This window comes from Scyliorhinus canicula, chromosome 20 (assembly GCF_902713615.1).
Source record: "Scyliorhinus canicula chromosome 20, sScyCan1.1, whole genome shotgun sequence".
Classification (NCBI taxonomy): Eukaryota; Metazoa; Chordata; class Chondrichthyes; order Carcharhiniformes; family Scyliorhinidae; genus Scyliorhinus; species Scyliorhinus canicula.
The window spans coordinates 19979008-20000213 of NC_052165.1; the positions used below are offsets into that span (position 1 = coordinate 19979008).

General features: G+C 43.0%; 1 protein-coding gene across 3 annotated transcripts in view; it reads left to right on the top strand.

The window, feature by feature from the left end:
• Positions 1-21206, top strand: part of mettl25 (methyltransferase like 25) — a 93759-nt gene that overhangs the window by 17382 nt on the left and 55171 nt on the right. For 2 of the 3 annotated variants that reach the window (XM_038780237.1, XM_038780238.1), the window contains exons 4-5: positions 16404-17042; positions 18967-19120. In XM_038780237.1, the coding sequence (XP_038636165.1) occupies positions 16404-17042; positions 18967-19120 (793 nt within the window). The remainder of the gene's footprint in view (positions 1-16403; positions 17043-18966; positions 19121-21206) is intronic. The other variant, XM_038780239.1, reaches the window with a different exon arrangement.

Here is a 21206-nt window from a genome sequence, read left to right on the forward strand (position 1 = left end):
GATTTGCATGAGTACCCACTTTCGCATCTGTTGTTGGGATTTGCATGAGTACCCACTTTCGCATCTGTTGTTGGGATTTGCATGTCTATTACCAAATTGTGCCCTTTCTATTTCAAAATAGAGAAATATTCTACCTTTAACTTATAGAGTAGAAGTGATTATACTGTACAAGCACTTCAACAATTTTTTGCTGCCATTTAACAAAAAATATTAATCTATTCATTTTAAAATAAATAATGTTTCCATTAAAATACCAGAGGGAAGCATTTGTTAGAAGCATGCTAAATCCTCATGTGATTGTGAATTTCATTGCTTCTCCCTCCTCCCCCTGGCACTTCCATTTGCTGGTTCTCTTCGCTTACATAGCTCTCCATCTAATAACTCTTGGGTAATTTTCCAAATTTTTTCCAGTTAGTTTTTCTGATTTGTCAATCTGCTTGCTTCTTTGCCTCCATTTTGTGCCATTTGCCTTTTATCAAACCTTCCCTCTGCATTTCTAATGTCTGCCTGCTTTTTATCACAATATCTGTATTGTTTACACCCTCTCCAACCTCTTGTTCACGACACCTCTGCCTATATCATAGAACAGTACAGCACAGAATAGGTCCTTCGGCCCTCGATGTTGCGCCGAGCCTCGTCCGAAACCAAGATCAAGCTATCCCACTCCGTCATTCTGGTGTGCTCCATGTGCCTATCCAATAACCGCTTGAAAGTTCCTGAAGTGTCCGACTCCACTATCACAGCAGGCTGTTCATTCCACACCCTAACCACTCTCTGAGTAAAGAACCTACCTCGGACACCCCTCCTATATCTCCCACCCTGAATCTTATAGTTATGCCCCCTTGTAACAGCTACATCCCCCCCCCCCCCCCCCCCCGAGGAAATAGTCTCTGAACGTCCACGCTATCTATCCCCTCATCATCTTATAAACCTCTATTAAGTCGCCTCTCATCCTCCTCCGCTCCAAAGAGAAAACCTTTCCTCATAAGACCTATCCTCCAAACCAGGCAGCATCCTGGTAAATCTCCTCGTGTTTCAAAGTAATTAATTGTACATGATGTTTCTGATTAATATAATTTTGTTTTTCCTAACCATAGTCTTTGCTGGTTCTTGTTGATTATTCTTCTTGTTCACTCCCCGGTGTCTTTTTCACTCCCCGGTGTGAGTTAGGATTATGTTTCAGAAGGTAAATGCTTTTTGTATCCATTTGCCATGTTTGCAGATTCTTAAACCTTGACTTTACCAGCAACACTTTTTTTGTGCTCAAGTCTCTGGCATGGATCGTGACCTCACAACTGTCCAACTGAGAGGAGAAAACGCTATCAACTGAGTGTAGCTGGCACTCCAGTGTAGTACTAAGGGAGTGCTGCACTGTTGGAGATACTGTACTTCAGTTGAGATGTTACTCTAATGTCTGTTTTCTAAACTGAACTAAACTGAAAGATTCGATAGCAGTGTTTTGAAGAAGAGCAGAGGGGATATCCTCAGTGTCCGAGGCAAGATGTATCCATCAATCAACATCACAATAAATCTGATTATTTGGACACGATCACATTGGGACTTTGCTGTGTGCAAGTTGGCTGCTGTATTTCTCACATTACAGCAGTTGACTACACTTCAAAACTAATTAATTGGCTGTAAAGCATCCTGATGTTGTGAAGATGTAAATATTTCTCTTTTTTCCCATTCTGGATGATTCAGTCCTGGTAACTGTTTCAAGTGGGAGTGTGGGGGGTGGTGCTTTTCACCTGCACGCAATCAACTACCGAGCTCTCTTTGCTCTATCTTAAGAAATGATGCCATGTTTTCAATCTCTAAATGCATCTACCAGTTTGAGCGCAGTAAGATTCGGCTTATCTCTTGCTCATTGATAAGTCAGTCCGGTTGAATGGAATGCAAGCAAAGTTTGTTTCTTAAAAACACATTTTGGTACATTCACACAAAATTAACTGGAAAATGCTTTCTCCGTGTCTCTCAAAATGTCCTTGATGCACCAACAAGTAGAAACAAAAACTTCAAGATAAAAGTGACTTCAGATTTACAAAATTAAAAGTAATTTCAACAAAGTCCTTTGTTGAAACGTTTATTCTCCGACGGCTATAATTTTCTCTGCTAATCAGTTAGATAGATCACATTCTTAAGAGAATCCTTATCTGGGTTTAGCCCCTTACTTAGTTTCATTGGTTCTCAGCTGAGACCCCTTGATTCGTTCAGGAAAGAGTCAGTCACTTAACAGGCGATTGGTTAATCAATGACTCCAAATTAATGAACTGTCCCATGATTTTTGTCCTGCGTTCAAACTCCCTAAGTCACGTCCGGTCTCAGCTACGATACTGTTTCAATCTTGTCAAATGTATCTTCCATATCAGAACTTGTACTACATTATTCGTAAAATTTGAGACAGCCATGGACAGTATTCAAGCAATTATAACTCACTCATACTTGTACAAATTCAGTAATTTTCAAGAATCATTTTAGCTAATATTTTAAAGGACTCCCTCTGTAATTGTTGAATCCAACAAGTGCTGTATTCTCATTCCATGCATTATTCCCGTGCCAGCCTCCCTGAACAGGCGCCGGAATGTGGCGACTAGGGGCTTTTCACAGTAACTTCATTTGAAGCCTACGTGTAACAATAAGCGATTTTCATTTCATTTTCATTATTGTTGACTTATGGAGAATCAGAATGCATGCTTCAGGGGCAATTAGTGATGGAAATGCTGCCGTTGCCAGTGCAACCACATCCCATGAAACGATTTTTAAAAATGTACTGATGTAATGTATTATGCAAATTACAGAATATATCGCACCGTTCAAACCTTGCATCTCCACCGTATATCGACCTGGTATTTCCTTCCGAGTAAGTTCTTACGTGGCATCAATTCCCTCATGTTGTAGGGCACACCATCTGTTCTACTCTGTTTCTTCTGTTAGGTGTCAGATTTGATTATGAAAGTAAGAGTTATAGCTACCCAGACAGTATGATTGGCACATGAAAATTTCTCCCCATGGTATATTTACATTAATCTTTGGAAACCGCACAGCCCCACAATTTTGTTATTACATTCTAAACTACAGTGAAACAATTCTTTTTTCCATTTTTCATTTGGAGTGAAATTTAGTCTCTGCGTCGCAAGACGTTGAATAAGAATGTGAAATAGGATGTGAAGGGTAAAGGTGGAAAGCAGAGGGAGCCAGCACTGGGACAGTGAAAAATGGAGGTAGCTAGACATTTTGAGCTGAAGCCAGAAATAAAAATGTTACAGCCCAGATACTTTGTAGCTGAGAGATTCGATGAGGGTGGAATGCTCCTTGACAGACTTTGTGGTCAGTGTTTAAACTCAACTTGTGTCAAACCATGGAGTATAGAAACATCAATGTACGTTGATAGATCAGTGAATTATTAACTTTTAGTATGGTGACTTTGTAAAAGTTGCCAGTTATAGTTTTGCCAATTTATATGCGCGGAAGTCAGATTTTGTACTCTGCTGGCTTACAACATGGTGTCAAAAACTGTCATGGTAGACTGGCCTTGAACAAAATTAGTCCCACTTAATGACGCATTATGGGCGGGATTCTCTCATCCCGCGGCAGTGTCCACGCCATCGTAAACGCTGTCACGTTTTACAACAGCGTGAATGGGCCGAGCCGAGCGCTAATTCTGGCCCCTACAGGCCCCTACCCCTTCACACCGCTCCAGCTGCTGATCCCGGCATGAACTGGGCACCGCGGGATCTGCTCATGCGCAGTGGCCTCCTTCAACAAGCCAGCCCCGACGCAACATGGCGCAGGACAACAGGGGCCGGCATGTAGGAAAGGAGGCCCCCAGCCAGAGAGGCCGGCCCGCCGGTCGGTTGGGCCCCGATCGCGGGCCAGGTCACATTGGAGGCCACCCCGGGGCCGGACCCCCCCCCCCCCCCCCCCACACACCCCCACCCCCCCACGCACACACACCGGCTGAGATCAGGTGTGGACGGCGCTGGTGGGACTCGGCATTTTTATGACGGCCGCTCGGCCCATGCCAGGCCGAGAATTGGCGAGCCGGCCGCGTAGAGCGGCCCCCCGACCGGCGCCACTCTGCGGACAATCACATGCAGACATCAGGGCGGCGTGGCGCGATTCGGGCCCAGTCGCGGGGATTCTGCGGCCCGGCCCGGCCCGGGCTGAGAGAATCCCGCTGTATATTCCTTGGGATACTGTTAAGAATACAGAAAATAATTTGATCCGCAAACATTATAGGCAGAAAACATTTTTTCAAATTTATCCCCAGACAATCTTCCAAATAAATCTGGTAATATTTATCTAACTGTTGTTTGCCTTAAAGATAATGGTTTCAAAGCCCAACAAATGAAAAATATAAAAAGGAATGGAAACAAAGGCAAAGCCTGCATGGTTGCATTACATGGATATAAGATTCAAGATCCAGACTGTTTGATATCAATGACGCTGAATATTTCTGTTGATACCGACCTTTATTTCAACTCTAGTTAATTTTAACTTGGTGCAAGGTTGTTCTTCACAATTTAAGGTGTTCCAACCTCTTTCTGCATCACCCTCAGGCTTTCTCTTTCTGAGTAATGTCCAAATTCAAATCCAAAAGTTCAGCATACATTTAATCTTTACAGCAGTTTTCTTTTTTTCACTGTTTCCGAATTGAACTTTGGATCCCCACGTGTAGTGGTTTAATCGAGTTAATTCTATTTCAAAGATGTGTTGTGCAGAAGGGAAAAAGATTTTGCCATATCAGTGTTACACCAGAGCAGGGGTTGGTTTGCTCAGTTGGTTGGACAGCTGGTTTGTGATGCAGTGTGTCGTCAATAGCGTGGATTCAATTGAGGGAGGCGATGGCATTGTGGTTATTGTCACTGGACTAGTAATCCAGAGACCCAGGACGAGATCTGGGTACCTGGGTTCAAATCCCACAATGGCTGATGGTGGAATTTGAACTTAATAAAAATCTAATTTAAAAGTCTAATCATGACCATGAAACCAGTGTTGAATATTGTAAAAATCCACCTGGTTGACTAATGTCCATTAGGGAAGAAAACCTGCCATCCTTACCTGGTCTGCCCTACATGGGATTCCAGACCCACAACAATGTGGTTGACTCTTAAAATGCCTTCTGAAATGGCCGAGCAAACTACTCAGTTCAAGAGCAATAAATGCTGATCTTGCCAGTGATGCCCACATCCCCTGAACAAAAATAAAATCCCCTTACCGACTGAAGTTATCTCTGAAGGCCGCACTTTCTCAACCTTGCCCCTTGCCTAAGGTGTGGTAACCCTCGGGTTAAATCACCACCAGTCAGCTCTCCCCCTCAAAAAGCGGAGGGAGCAGATTATGGTCCTCTGGGACTTTGGAGACTTTTAAAAGCTACACCAGAGCATAAAAAGTAGGTCAGCACATTTGCAGTTTGCTTTATGGTAGCTAAAGGCCCCATGGCACTGCCAAATGTATAAGTAAATCATTCGGCATGTGGGGCTTTTTATTTCAACCATGACCATTTTAGACACATCAGGCACAATCTTCCCAGAGTGAATGCATTTAGCTGCATGTTTCCCTGCACTCGCTGTGCCGAGAAACGCACAGCTATTCAATGTGACTCCATTTGAATAAGGGGCCTGAACGGGAACACGCGGCCGAGGCTACACATCCCCGTTTTGTACAATGGGGAACTCCACTCGCCGGAACTCCGTGTTGTAGCGAGAGATCGGGACGCCATTTTTAAAGAATCCCCCAGCTCGAATGCAACCCTGGCCCGATCGTGCCCGCGCAAAATTGCCAGCTGGCACCAGCAGTGCCAGGGCACCACCCAGCCTAAAGGACATGCAGCTGGTGACCTCTGATCTCCTTGGATACCCCCAAGAGTGCCGGTCAGTCTGGCCATCGTTTGTGGGGACCAGTACCAAATGGCACTCGCCCGAGGCGAAGGGATTGAATCCCAAAGCCTCAGGTATCTCGGTAATTGCACATTAGAATAAGGCCTACTGCCTCGTTGTAATATGCAGATTTGCTAAAAAGTGATCCCGCCCAGAACCTTGTAATGTCTCGCGAGATAGCATTGAATCTTGCGTGGCATTGCGAGACGGGTAGATCCCAGGAATGCGGTCTCCCGGCTTTCAACGGTCATGCCGCTGTGAGCTGCTTTTCCGGCGAAACGTGGTCGGAGGATAGCGCCCATTGTCTATGGGTGTCAGGTTTGCTGACAAAAGTTAGTACAAGCTAGACCCCACTCTCCTGTGCACCAATCCTGCCATTGATGGTGCGATTCTTGCTGTAATTGTTCGGCAGGAATTGTCACAAGAGCAGCAATTTGCAATGCCAACCTGCAACAGCCAGAATTACTTTATTAGCAGCAGGACTCTGGTAGAACTGGTGATGAAGGCAGGGGAGAAATGAATGGTAAGAAGGAAAGAGGGAGAAGATAATAAAGGGGGAAAGGATTATTGTGAAGTGGGGAAAGAAGAAGGAAATGGGTGGCAGTTGTCATGTGAGAGTACCTTTGAGAAATGGGGTTTTATTAATGGGTGTGTATATAAGTATCTGTAGTGAGAATACCTTTAAGAAATGGGAGTTTATTACTACAGTGATATCAGAGAGTGGGTGGAGCTGGACTGTCATTTCAGCTTTATACTTTTGTTTGAGGCTGTTTGCTGCAGGGTGTGTTTAAGTTTCATTTTCAGAGCTGGATAGCTGCAGTCACAGCCATAATGTGTATTAGAGTCTCTCTGTAATCTAAAGACTGTAAATCGATCCTGGTGATTTAAAACTAATAACAGTAGTGACTTTAACCTGATGTGCTTCTGGTAAAAGGTGTTTTAAGTCTTATGGATGTTAAAAGGAAAGCTTAAAGGATTACTTAGTGTTGTAGTCTTTGGGGGTTGCATTTGAATTGATGGTTGCCAAGATGTTCTCTGTATGTTTTAAAAAGGTTAACTTGAGTTCATAGAGTAAACATTGTTTTGCTTTAAAAAATACTTTTCCATTTCTGCTCTACCACACCTGTAGAGTGGGCTGTGTGTTCCCCATACCACAATCTATTAAAAGTTGTGGGTCAGGCAAACTCCATGATTCACTTTGGGGTTCTCTAAACCCTGGCCCATAACACAGTGAAAGAGAAGGGATGGCAGAGGGTGGTGGGAATGTATTGGATTTTCAACTCGAACGCACGCCAGAACTGAACTGTACCCAGAAATTCCAGGGAATTGTATAGTCCCACTAACATTGAGAACCAACTTACATGAAAACATTTTGTGGATAAATCTGCTTTTTTGGCCTGGATCCATTTCTCTTCCAGGCCTGGTGTTATCCACATGTGCCTTGCTAGAGGCCAGTCTTCTCCCTCTGACTCGCTGATTGGCTTCCAGCTTTGCACCAGGTCTATATTGGCCAGAGAAATCAGAGGGCCCAGTATTGGGTTGGGATCCGGTATTTTCAGGTCCCATCCCATTTCTTTTTTTTTTATAAATTTAGATTACCCAATTATTTTTTCCAATTAAGGGACAATTTAGCGTGGCCAATCCACCTACCCTGCACATTTTTGGGTTGTGGGGGCGAAACCCACGCAGACACGGGGAGAATGTGCAAACTCCACACGGACAGTGACCCAGAGCCGGGATCGAACCTGGGACCTCAGCGCCGTGAGGCGGTTGTGCTAACCACTAGGCCACCGTGCTGCCCTCCATCCCATTTCTAATTTGTTCTGCTGAACCCACTTTTTAAAAATAAATTTAGAGTACCCAATTAATTTTTTCCAATTAAGGGGCAATTTAGTGTGGCCCTTAGAAACCCACGCATAGACAGGGAGAAACTCCACATGGACAGTGACCCAGAGCCAGGATCGAACCTGGGACCTCGGCATCGTGAAGCAACAATGCAAACCATTGCGCCACCGTGCTGCCTGAACCACTTTTGAAGTTATGACAGGAGCCCTTTGGACTGGGAGTGAACATCTGACAAACTATTTAGTGTCAAGTCTAGATTATGTTTCGAGATTGATTCAGGGCTGCAGCTCAGTGATCAATCTGACTCTTCGCTCTGTAAAGCAGTAATGCTGAATCACTACTGAAGTTTTAAAAGCATCTCAGACTTGCTTGTGCAGGTTTTTGTGCAGGAATCAAGTTTCTGAAAACATTTGCACTGTGTGAAAACTTTGTCAAGACTGGCAAGCCCAAAGTCCCATTGTTTTTACTTTGAATCTTTAAATCTTGAGGCCATTAACATTCTGAAAAATGTTGATGTGTTTGTCAATGTAACAGATGTTCAACTTGTACATTAATTTTGATAATTTGAAGCCAGTCTATTTTCATTCCAATATTTTCATTTAGTGTGACACTGATATTTTGATTTAAGGTCTTTATGAAATGTGATTATTGCTGGCAAGTCAACATTGCAACCTTCCAATAATTGCCCTTGCGGTGAGGTGCTTCCTTGGACCGCTACAGGTGCAGGTACACCCACAGCGCTGTTGGGAGAGGAGTTCCAGCATTTTGACCCAGCGATAGTGAAGGAATATAGTTTCAAGTCAGGATGGTGTGTGACCTGTAGAAAATTTTAGTCTAAACAGGCAGCATGGTCGGCGCTGGCTTGGAGGGCCGAAGGGCCTGTTCCTGTGCTGTACTTTTCTTTGTTTTCTCTGACTTAGAGGGAAACTTGCAGGTGGTTGTGATCCCATGTGTTTGCTGTACTTGTTGATCTAGGTGGTAGCGGCCTCAGGTTTGGAAGCCACTGTTGAAGGAACCCTTAGCAAGTTGCCGCTGTGCATCTTAAATAATACACACTGCCGCTATTGTGAGCATATAAGGTGGTGGCTAGGGTGCCAATGAAAGGGGGTGCTTTATCCTGGATGATGTCAAGCTTCCTGAGTACTGTTGGAGCTGCACTCATCCAGGCAAGTGGAGAGTATTCCACCACGCTCCTGACATGTACCTTGTGAACAGCTTTTAGGGAGTCAGAAGTGAGTTACTCGTATCAGAATTCTGAGCATCTCCCCGCTCTTGTAGCCGAGCACCTGCCCTGCTCTTGTAGCCACAGTATTTTATGGCTAATCTAGTTCAGTTTCTGGTCAATGGTAACCCCCAGAGTTTTTTTTAAAATTTAGATTACCCAATTATTTTTTCCAATTAAGGGGCAATTTAGCGTGGCCAATCCACCTACTCTTCACATTTTTGGGTTGTGGGGGCGAAACCCACGCAGACACGGGGAGAATGTGCAAACTCCACACAGACAGTGATCCAGAGCCGGGATCGAACCTGGGACCTCAGCGCCGTGAGGCGGTTGTGCTAACCACTAGGCCACCGTGCTGCCCTGGTAACCCCCAGAGTTGATCATGGGGAATTTAGTGATGGTTGTGCCATTGACTGTCGAGGCGATATGTGTAGATTGTCTCTTGTTAGAGATGGACATTACCTGACACTTGTGTGGCGTGAATGTAACTTGCTACATATCAACCCAAGTCCAAATGTTGTCCAGATTCTGCTGCATAATAACACAACTACTTCAATCTGTGAGGAATTTCTAATGACACTGAACATTGTGCAATCTTCAGCAAGCATCACTCTTCTGATCTATGATGGAAGGAAAGTCATTGATGAAGCAGCTGATGGTATTGGGCCAAAGAACTGCTGCAGTGATAACCTTTTCCTGAGTAAGCGATTAAATCTGGCAATGGCAGTTAACAACCAAAAATTAGATTTGTTACCCTCTGCGAAAATGGGAGAAGCATAGATCTATGCCAAAGGCGTAAAGCATTCATATATGTTAACTTACGGCATAATTTCAGAGCCTTGTATTTAGCTGCATACGATCTTCTCTTTTCAATGGGATTTTCCATGCCCCGCAGTGTTTCCCATGATGAGGGAGGCAGCCCACCATTGGCTATGCCCCCCCCCCTCCCCCGGGCTAGGAAACCCGCTGCGGGTGATGCCCGTTAGCAGGACCAGAGGGTCCTGTTGGCAAGAACTGCCAGAAGATTCCACCCTTTATTTTTTCATCATTAGTTTTCTTTTTTTAAAATTTCAAGTACCCAATTCATTTTTTCTAATTTAGGGGCAATTTTAGCGTGACCAATCCACCTATCCTCCACATCTTTTGTTTTGTGGGGGGCGAAACCCACGCAAACACGGGGAGAATGTGCAAACTCCACACGGACAGTGACCCAGAGCCGGGATCGGACCTGGGATCCCAGCGGGGCGAGGCAGCAGGGCTAACCCACTGCGCCACCGTGCTGCCCTCAACAATTTTCTAATTGTAGCGGCTTTCTCATTGTCGTCAATGGAACAGACTAACAGCTGCTGTGTAAAACAGATGGTTGATCCAGCAACGCCCATTTTGCACCACTATCAGAGGACAGGATTTTGCTGCTTTTACTTTGAAATATGTCATGTGACGTGCATTTGCTCATGTACTATGGATGTGAGCTAGACATATGACTCATTTACACGGATTGTTAGCGTTCCTATCTCTGTAATCTCTACCAGACCGAAAACCCTCTGAGATCCACTTCCAGCTTCTTATCCACCTCCAATTTACTTTGATCTACCACCTATCGAGGGCCAAAGCTCTGGAATCCCCTCCCTCAACCTCTCAGCATTTCTGCCTCTCCTCCTTTAAGAACAAAGAACAATACAGAACAGGAACAGGCCCTTCAGCCCTCCAAACCTGTACCGGTCATGATACCACCCTTGGCCAAAACCCTCAGCACTTCCTTGTGCTGTATCCCTCTATACCCATCCTATCCATGCATTTGTCAAGACGCCTTTTGAATGCCGTTAATGTATCTGCTTCCACAACCTCCCCTGGCAATGCTCTCCAGGCACTCGCTACCCTCTGCGTAAAAAGCCTGCCTCGCACATCTCCTCTAAACTTTGCCCCCTTAAACCTATGTCCTCTGATGACTGACCTCTCCACTCTATCCATGCCCCTCATAATTTTGTAGACCTCTATCAGGTCACCCCTCAACCTCCGTCATTCTAATGCAGGGGTGGGCAAACTTTTCCGTGCAAGGGCCACATTCAGAAATTCACAATTTTAAAGGGCCGCATAGTATATTAATTAATAGTCCCGGTTGTAACCAATTAGCGTGCGGCATATACCTCAGCGCTTCCCCCGGCGGCATCCTGCCTTTAGCCCTCTTTTTCTCTACTTTTCAAAAATGGCACTTCACCCGGTTATGATTCTGGGCGCCTCATATAGAACATAGAACATAGAACAGTACAGCACAGAACAGGCCCTTCGGCCCTCGATGTTGTGCCGAGCAATGATCACCCTACTCAAGTCAACGTATCCACCCTATACCAGTAACCCAACAGCCCCCCCCCCATTAACCTTATAAAAAAATATAAAAAATTTTTTTTTTTTTTAATGACTTCATCTTGGTGGGCCGCATAAAGACCTATGCGGCCCGCGGGCCATAGTTTGCCCACCCCTGTTCTAATGGAAACAGTCCTTCTAATCCTTGTTGAAAACATAGAACATAGAAAATACAGCACAGAATAGGCCCTTCGGCCCACAATGTTGTGCCGAACTTTTGTCCTAGATTAAGAACAAATTAATCTACACCCCATCATTCTACCATAATGCATGTACCTATCCAATAGCCGCTTGAAGGTCCCTAATGTTTCCGACTCAACTACTTCCACAGGCAGTGCATTCCATGCCCCCACTACTCTCTGGGTAAAGAACCTACCTCTGACATCCCCCTATATCTTCCACCACTCACCTTAAATTTATGTCCCCTTGCAATGGTTTGTTTCACCTGTGGAAAAAAGTCTCTGACTGTCTACTCATCTATTCGCCTGATCATCTTATAAACCTCTTATCAAGTCTTCCCTCATCCTTCTCTGTTCTAATGAGAAAAGGCCTAATACCCTCAACCTTTCCTCGTAAGACCTACTCTCCACTCCAGGCAACATCCTGGTAAATTGCCTTTGCACCTTTTCCAAAGCTTCCACATCCTTCCTAAAATGAGGCGACCAGAACTGCACACAGTACTCCAAATGTACTGGGTTTTGTACAGCTGCATCATCACCTCACGGCTCTTAAATTCAATCCCTCTGCTAATGAACGCTAGCACACCATCAGTCTTCTTCACAGCTCTATCCACTTGAGTGGCAACTTTCAAAGATCTATGAACATAGACCCCAAGATCTCTCTGCTCCTCCACATTGCCAAGAACCCTACAGTTAACCCTGTATTCCGCATTCATGTTTTGGCCCCAATTGCTTCCTGGGGTAACAAATTGCACAGACTCTCCACTCTCTGGGTGAAGAAATTTCTCCTCATCGCTGTCCTAAATGGTCTACCCCGTATCCTCAGACTGTAACCCCACCATCGGGAACATCCTTCCTGCATTTTTTAGAATTTTATAAGTCTCTATGAGTTCCCCCCTCATTCTTCTGAACTCTAGCGAATACAAACCTAACCGATTCAATTTCTCCTCATACGTCAGTCCCGCCATCCCTTTTGTTCATCAGCCTTAATAGTTCTTATGTTTTTGGTGTCAATTATTTCCTTATAATGCCTCTGTGAAGTGCCTTAATTCATTTTACTGTATTAAAGACACTAAATAAATGCAAGTTGTTGTTGCTTTTCTAAGAAATAACACACATATATTTTGTTTTCTTTTAATGAAAGTCAGTTTGCTGATTCCTATTCCCAAAATACACCCAATACAACAAGCATGAGGGGTGACCAGTCCTCAAGTTTATGCCAGTGTTATTCTGGAAACTAGCCTACCTGAGAGTGATAGCATTCTGGTGACCTTTTTCATTCCTTTCCTTAGACCTGCTTTTTCATGTTCACGATTCACTTGCACCAAATAAATGCTTCAATGCAATGTACTACTTTGTTTTCCGTTATTTAAAATATATAAATTTTTGTGGATTAAAATTCTAGTTTGGCTGAGGAGAAGTTTAATATCATGAAATAGATTCAGGATTATGCTGTTGCTTTTCGGGCAAAGAGTTCTCTTTTCTTTTGGAATGCTCATGAATTAACACTGTGTTGGTTTCTGTTCTTATATATTTACCATTTAACGTCATATCGCAGGAGATTATCACGGTCGCTCAGTGGGTGGCACTGTTGCTTCACAGCTCTAGGGTCCCAGGTTCGATTCCCGGCTTGGGTCACTGTCTGTGGGGAGTCTGCACGTTCTCCCTATGTCTGCGTGTGTTTCCTCCGCGTGCTCCAGTTTCCTCGCACAAGTCCCGAAAGACGTGCTGTTAGGTGAATTGGACATTCTGAATTCACCCTCTGTGTACCCGAGCAGGCGCTGGCATGTGGCAACTAGGGGATTTTCACAGTAACTTCATTACAGTGTTAATGTAAGCCTACTTGTGACAATAAAGATTATTACATTATTATCGCATCTTCCTGAGATCTACTTGTCTGTCGTTAACCCTATTTCACGTGTTCTTACCTTGTATTTGACAAATTTGATTGTCAAAGTCAATTTTTATTGGACTGAGCTGCAGCTTTATTCGTTCTGACAAAATATCCGACTACTTGCCAAAGAGGAAGCAAGCGTGTAAAGTTCCTGCTGTGAACAGTTGTGAGCAGTTTACGCTGCTGTTTGTCATCTTTTCGAATTTGTAGGCTTTTATCATTTATGGCAATCAAAATGGCATTCCATCGGACTCTATTATGTACCTTCTATAAAGCACACAAAGTTTTATTTCCCAAAAATCTGTCCCCACCCTATTTCACTCCCTGATCTTATAGTACCAGTCATGTCATGCTACACAACGTCACATCTGACATGGCCAGTTGATTTGGTTACATACAGCTTCAATCACTTTCCATGGACTCTGAAAAAGGAAAACTGAGAACTTTTTGTCAAGACATTTCGATATGTTTTATGAAAACGAACTCAATATAAGGCAGTAATTCAATCTCTGAGACTCTGCTGAGAATCCGAAATGCTAAAGCTTCACCCTTGCGGTTTATGATGTGATTAGAATGGCTTGATTGAATTACTGCCTTGTAACTGTGTTGCATGCAGTGAAATAAAACTTGATATCACTGCAGTGCAAATCATAGTACGATGGAGCTGTAGTTCAATTTCAGCCTAACTGCCTTCGATTGTCAGCTGCTTTTCGTCTGTATGTTCCATAACTGTCTTCACCAGTGCCATGTTTTCCTCACAAAATTTCATAATATAAAAAAAATGTCATGTACCCATTTATGACGATGGGATCTGGCATATAGGCAGCTTTAGTTTCTAGTCATACTAAAGAAATTACAGATTAGGGAGGTACGGCTACATACTGAGCTGTTCTTTAATGCACACTCTGCAAATGAATACAATTTACTCTCTATAATTTAAATGGTTTATACATTTTTACTTAATTTTTCCCTTGGCCAACTGAATTTTCCCAAATTATGTTGGGGATAGTCTTCAGGTACAGGGTATGAGTGGCCCAGATTTCCATTTTATCCAAAGTCTGGTTTGTGTTATAAAAGTGGCAGGGGCTTTGCGCAGAATATCTGATGTGTTTTGGTATAGACTCCCAACCTTCTGAACTTTCCTTTCCATCAATAATTCTTTGTATAAAAAATGTTAGATGAAAAACTCAGTCAGGGTTGCTCTGTTATTGCCTTAATGCTTAAGTTTGTTAATGTATGAACTAAATTTGATATTGTTCAGTTCCTGCACAGAAGGCGCTTTATACATATAGGTTTAGTCAATCCCCTCAAGTATGCATTCTGTTTATTTTGTATATAAAGACTTACACCCAAACTGGGTTAAAATTAATACAAATATACAATTTTTAGTGTGTTAAAATAACTGAACAGGGTTCTTACGCTTTAACAGTTTACATAAGCAATCCCTACTTTGAGTCTTATTACACAATGAAATTAGTAACATGGATCCAAACCATCAAACTGCAGCAATGTCCTCTGCACGGTAGCACAGTGCTTAGCACTGCTGCTTCACAGCTCCAGGGTCCAAGGTTCGATTCCCGGCTTGGGTCACTGTCTGTGCGGAGTCTGCACGTTCTCCCCGTGTCTGCGTGGGTTTTCTCCGCGTGCTCCGGTTTCCTCCCACGAGTCCCGAAAGTCGTGATGTTAGATACATTGGACATTCTGAATTCTTCCTCTGTGTTCCTGAACAGGTGCCGGGGTGTGGCAACTAGGGACTTTTCACAGTAACTTCATTACAGTGTTAATGTAAGCCTACTTGTGACACTAATAACGATTATTATTATTACTATTAGTAACACTGTGGCTGTGCTATATATACGTGTATAAGAATAAATGGTTGAACATACATTACATTGATATCTGCTGCAATATTCTCAGTTATTCAATACTAAAACAATAATGAAAGAACATTTAGAAGGGGAAATACTTTGCCAGCTGGCTGCCCTATGGTTAGATTTTATCTCCCATATTTATTTACTTAGTCTTTTATTTTATTCCTATTCTTTTTTATATGTTGATGTTATCTTAAGACAATAGATACAGGTTGATCCATTGACTTTGTAGGCAGAACAGGTAAGTTTAGGTTGATAGTGCTGATTGTGACATACTTATAATCCTGTCATTTAATTTGCCTTTGCAGAAGAACTAAGTTACTTTGGGTAGGATTGGGAGGTGGGCAGGTGGACCCAAACATGTGCTGGTGCCATCCCACCTGCAGGCCATTTCCCAGAGGTAGGATTAAAGGCCAAAAGGCTGCAAGTGGCCCAGCTGCTGGGGCTATATTTTATTTTCAAGGTTTAAAGAGTTGGGAGAGAGAACCTCAAAATGAAGGCTCCATCTCTCCCTCTCTCTTACCTGAACTGCAGGTATATTCTCCTTCTGAGCTGGAGAGTTGCTTATTGGCCTTCCACCTTTGGAGCCCACATGATGTTCGTTCATTGGATGGTGGGCCTGCCCTTTGGCCAATAATTGACCAATTTGGGGAAAATTAATGACGAGTGACTGTTTCCCTCTTGCTGTGAGGTTTGACCCCAACATTGGGGAAAAGGCACAACACTGGCCTTTGAGTCAGCTCATTGTTTGGAAAGGGTTAATATTGATAATGTTCAGCTTATTTATGCTACAGTCCCAGGGATGACATTGCACAGCACTAATTTCTCATTTCCACATTGAAACTACTGTTTAATTGCCCTAGACATGAATAAAGAACATTAATGCAACATTTTTAGATAGTTCAAGTTTTCATAATTTGAAGTTTAACGCTCCACATTTCAAGTCCTGGTTACAGAATTCCCTTGTGTCCAATATGGAGAATAATAAGAAATGAATTATATTTAAAAAAACGTGAAAATGTTATTCAGCTTTGAATACACATTTGGATTGCAATTGAGAACTGTTTACCTCAGGGTATTATAAATTTGATTGAACCTGTTGTAAATTGAGATAATGAGATTGAACCTTTTTGTTTTGATTTCCTGTAGGTAATTGATATAGGATCAGGAAAGGGATATTTGAGTTCTTACCTGTCCATGCAATATGGCCTAACTGTGTATGGCGTCGATTCTTCCAGCACCAACACCAGTGGGGCGAATGAGAGGAACAGAAAACTAAAAAGATACTGGAAAGTTTATCAGCGCCAAAGAAAGCACCTGAACCAAGATCCTGCATCAGAACATCTGGAGGAAAAACCAATGGACGATGTGGCAAGTTTTATGGAAATCAAGGAACTGATTGGCCATGGTAGGGAGCAAGAGAGTAGGCCTGAAAATCAGTCTGGCCGTGTACAGCCACCTGCGCAGACTCCTAATTCTGTCACTTTTTTACAGTCAGAGACAAATGAGGAAATTAATAGAGATGTGACTGCCCAGATTTTGGGATCAATTGAAGATGGATTTAGTGACACTGAGAATCTGTTTCTGGAATTTCTCTCAACTGACGCTGTGGACATGGGTTCACTCTTGAGGAAAAAGAAAGATCTGGATGAAAAAGAGAAAGAGAGACGGAAAACTGCGAGCTTAGAGGCCAAAGCAAAGCGAATTAAAGAGGCTAATCTGTATTCCCCACTAACACTGCATGTCACTTCCACAACAGAACTCCAAGACATCATTTCTGACGTAAAGGTTAGCCTTCCTTAGAAAAAGTGCAATGTCTTAAGATATATATTAAGATTGTGTGAGTGATGCCATAGGTTAATAGACTCTCCATTCACCTTTGGAACCAAGTTTAAATTAGGATGGTGGCTTGAAAGTTACCTGTTACAGCTAACTACGGGTGAATTATGATAGCCTTCCCAACTGTGTGTGTCGTGTGTGCGTGCTTGTGTGTGTGTGTGTGTGTGTGTGTACTCTCCTATCAATGAACACATACGATGGCTGTGGCAGGTCTGGAACATAGAAGGATTCACACAGCTGCAATCAGAAGATATTCTTCCAAGATTTGGAAGTTGGCAGTAAAACACATTGGACGCGATTCTCCCGAAAGGGAACAAAGTCCCCAAACAAGCGAGTTTAGCCGCGTGTTTCCCAGTGCTCGCAGTGCTGAGAAACATATGGCTATTCAACAAAACTCATTTTGAATAAGGGGCCTGAACAGGGATCGCGTGGCCTAGGCCACACATAGCCTCGCTATGTACAGTAGGGAGCTCCGCTCGCCGGAACTCCCCACTGTAGCGAGTGATCGGGAAGCCATTTTAAAAATGGCATCCCGATCTCCAAGGCCCCCTGAAACAATCCCCAAGCCCGAACACACTATGGGATGGTGCCCGTTGAGATCGCGTTGGATCCCGTGAGGCGTTGCAAGCTGGGTAAATCTCGGGAGCGGGGTCTCCCGGCTTTCAACGGCCACGCTGCGCCGCGGCGAGTTGTTCTTCAGCTGTCGCGTGGCAATTCAATTGCGCCCATTGTTGAGTTGTGAAACGTGAGCTAAGCCTACATCAAGTTTTGTTGTACTTGATTTAGGAGTTCAGTATAGGGATCTTCGGTAGCAAATGTTGAAAATAAAATATCCTTTCCTTAGCATTGTTATCTCTCAAACTGATGAGCTCCAAAAATATACCAAGTAGATATGATGCCATGGTCCAATTTAGATGTCTTTAAGGCACTGAGTTAATTTTATTAGTTCCATATATATTGTACTATTTCAAAAGGTTAAAATATTTTTATGTAATGGACTATTTTATACATCATATTCTGACTGCCACAAGGTGGCAGGCGCACGACTTGCCTTGTTTTTACAACTATAAGCGGCATCCAAACAATTTATATATAATTCGTTGAATTGATTTTAAATGGGTCATTTCATGAAAATTGAGATGTTTAACAGCTGTTTTGCTACAACATAAAGACAATATTTTAATAGAACGTTAGTCATTAAAATGTTACCAAAATTAGAATTAATGTTATGTAACATTATTTCCACTCACTGCAATATAAAATCTGGTTGAGATCATTGCGGCCAAATGAAACCTTGTCAAAAGAGTGAGTTTGCTTGATAGTAAATGCTTTGTGTGGTTTAGTAGTGAGCTATACAGCCCCAGGAAATTTACTGGTCGCAAGCCCACTATGTTCTCTGTTACCTGACTTCAGCCAGGGAATTGGTGAGGTTACAGCAGTTGACTGCACTCGTTCAGGACTCCGAGGAAAATAAATCAGGCAGGATTCCTGCTCTTGTCCTATTACTCATAAAGAGTACAATGATAAGTATAGATGAGGGAGATTTTGGCTCATTTAACTCATCCTTTCTTGGAAACCTTTGCTCTCCCCATCTCACCATCTTAACTGCCTATTAAATGATGTCAGAGTATTTGCCTACTTTTTTAAAATTACATTGACTGGAAAGTGACCAGGTGAGATGAGGCACTGGAAGGACAGCACTTGTTGAACGGTAATTAGTACATGAGGTTTGCTAAAAATTCAGCATGTCATTTTATCTGTGGTACTTAAGAATAAACCTTCAGGGAGCTGCTCCCTCAGATGCTCCTGGCCATTTCTGTTAGGTTTGATTTGTCAGACAAGTGGAACAAGAACTTTACTCCTTACTTTCCAGGACTCTATGATGGTCGGTCTGCACACCTGTGGTGATCTTGCCTCAGATACTCTGCGCATTTTCATGGCTAAACCAGAACTCAAAGCTGTTTGCAGTGTGGGCTGTTGCTACCATCTTCTTTCGGAGGAGTTTGAATTATCAGATGACAGCAAAGGTAAGCAAAAGACTGCCAAGCAAAATAGGGTGTGCAATTTGCCAGTAGGGTGCTGTAATCGGAAACTGTTGAACTTCATTGCAGTGTTAACGTAAGCCTGCTTGTGACAATAAACATTATTATTGTTAATGAACATACACAGTGTGCTGAAGGAGTTAGATACCCGGTGGTGCTAGTAGCAGCAATATAAAGTGTTGTGCATTTTGTGAAGAAAATATTGAAAGCAAAATGGAAAAAAGAAACCTCAAGGCATTAGAAAATTAATGAGTACAATTTTTTTTCCTTGGAATAAAAATGTTTATTTAACGGAAGTGGCATGAATTTTCCTTTTGCTGAGGGACGATGACCTAAACATGAGGATGGGAATTTAAAATGTAGCAATGGACCGAGAGCCAATGTAATGGCATGGACAAGGATGATGGTTGCACAGGATATGGGAACCAAGATTTTGATGAGCTGAAATTTATGAAGGTTGGAGCTTGGGAGGATGACCAGGAGAGCATACGACAGTCAAGTTTGGAAGTGACAAAGGCATGCTGAGGGTTACAGCAGCAGACAGGCTAAGGCGAATATGGAGGGGACAATGTTAGAAACGTGGAAATAAGTGACTATTATGATGGAGGAGCAATGGTGTTGGGTGCCCTATATGGGGTAGAACGTTGGAAGCTCTAACTAATTTGACTCGGCCTGAGATGGTGACCATGGAAAGATAAATAATCATTGATAAGGGGGCAGAATTTTTGAGATAAAAGTAGTAACTACAGTTTCCTTATACTTAGCTGGAGGAAATTGTAGTTCATCCAATACTGTACGTTGGACAATCAATCTAATAACACAGTCACAGTGAGGCTTCAAGTGAGGTGGAGGAGAAGTAGAACTGGGTGTTGTTGGTATACTTGGATGAATTAAACATTTTTGCAATCAGATAAAAACAAAGCCAACCTCTTTGGTTCCTGCTGGTACCTTTGACCTCAACTTGTAACATCCCCAACTACTACCCGGGTCCCAGTTTGGAGATGACAAACCTTGATGCTCAGAGATTCAACCTGAAGTTAGCTGAAGTTACAAGGCTGAATACCAAACAGTGTGGTGTGTTTATCCACTGAGCCATTAAAGGATCCATTGATACATTTACCAGATAATCTCCAAATCACAGCTGAGAGGCTAAAAATCGTAAATCCATGATATATGCCTAAAAGCAACTTTTTGTTTTTCAGAATAAATTATCTGAGAAATAAGCTGTGTAGCAGAAAGTGGTGAGTGAGGCTAACATAATTTATATGAAAATGTGATTTGAAGTTAAAGTTGCTTTCAGGGTGTTAAGATTTTTCAGGACAACCATATTCTGGAGATTTTCATCCGAGATTAGGCAAATTAACTGTCCATTTGCCTTCAGGCAGGATGTAACATTGGAATTAGACTGTCTCACACTTCTGATCTTTGCAAAAGTTGGGCAATGGAATTAGCTGGTTTAATTGACAACTCTACTGGATAGACCCAGTAGAGAGGAGGAATTATGGATCAACCTAGTCACATTTTGCATGTCAATCTGTCAGGCCTGTTGAGAAATAGGCACAGTAAAACCTAGCCAATATTTTTTCCTATTCTTTCAGGAGATATGAAGGTCACTGGCTAGACCATAATTTTTATTGCCCATCTCTAATTGCCCTTGTGAAGGTGATGGGGAACTGCCTTCATGAACTGCTGCAGTCCCTGTAGTGTAGGTACATCCACATGCTGTTAGAGAGGGGGTTCCAGGTGTTTGACCCAGCAACAGTGAAGAAACTGATATAGTTCCAAGTCAGGGTAACTTGTGTAACTTGGAGGGGAGCCTGCAAGGTGTGGTGTTCCCATGCATCTGCTGCCCTTGTCTTTCTAGGTGGTAGGTATCATGGGTTTGGAAGGCTCTGTCGAAGGAACCTTGGTGAGTTGCTACAGTGCATCTTGGAGACGGTGCACATTAGTGGTGGGGAGAGTGGATGTTGAAGGTGGTGGATGGGGTGCCAGTCAAGCACGCTACTTTGTCCTGGATGGTGTTGAGCTTCATGTGAGCTGCTGGAGCAGCAGTCATCCAGCCAAGTAGAGT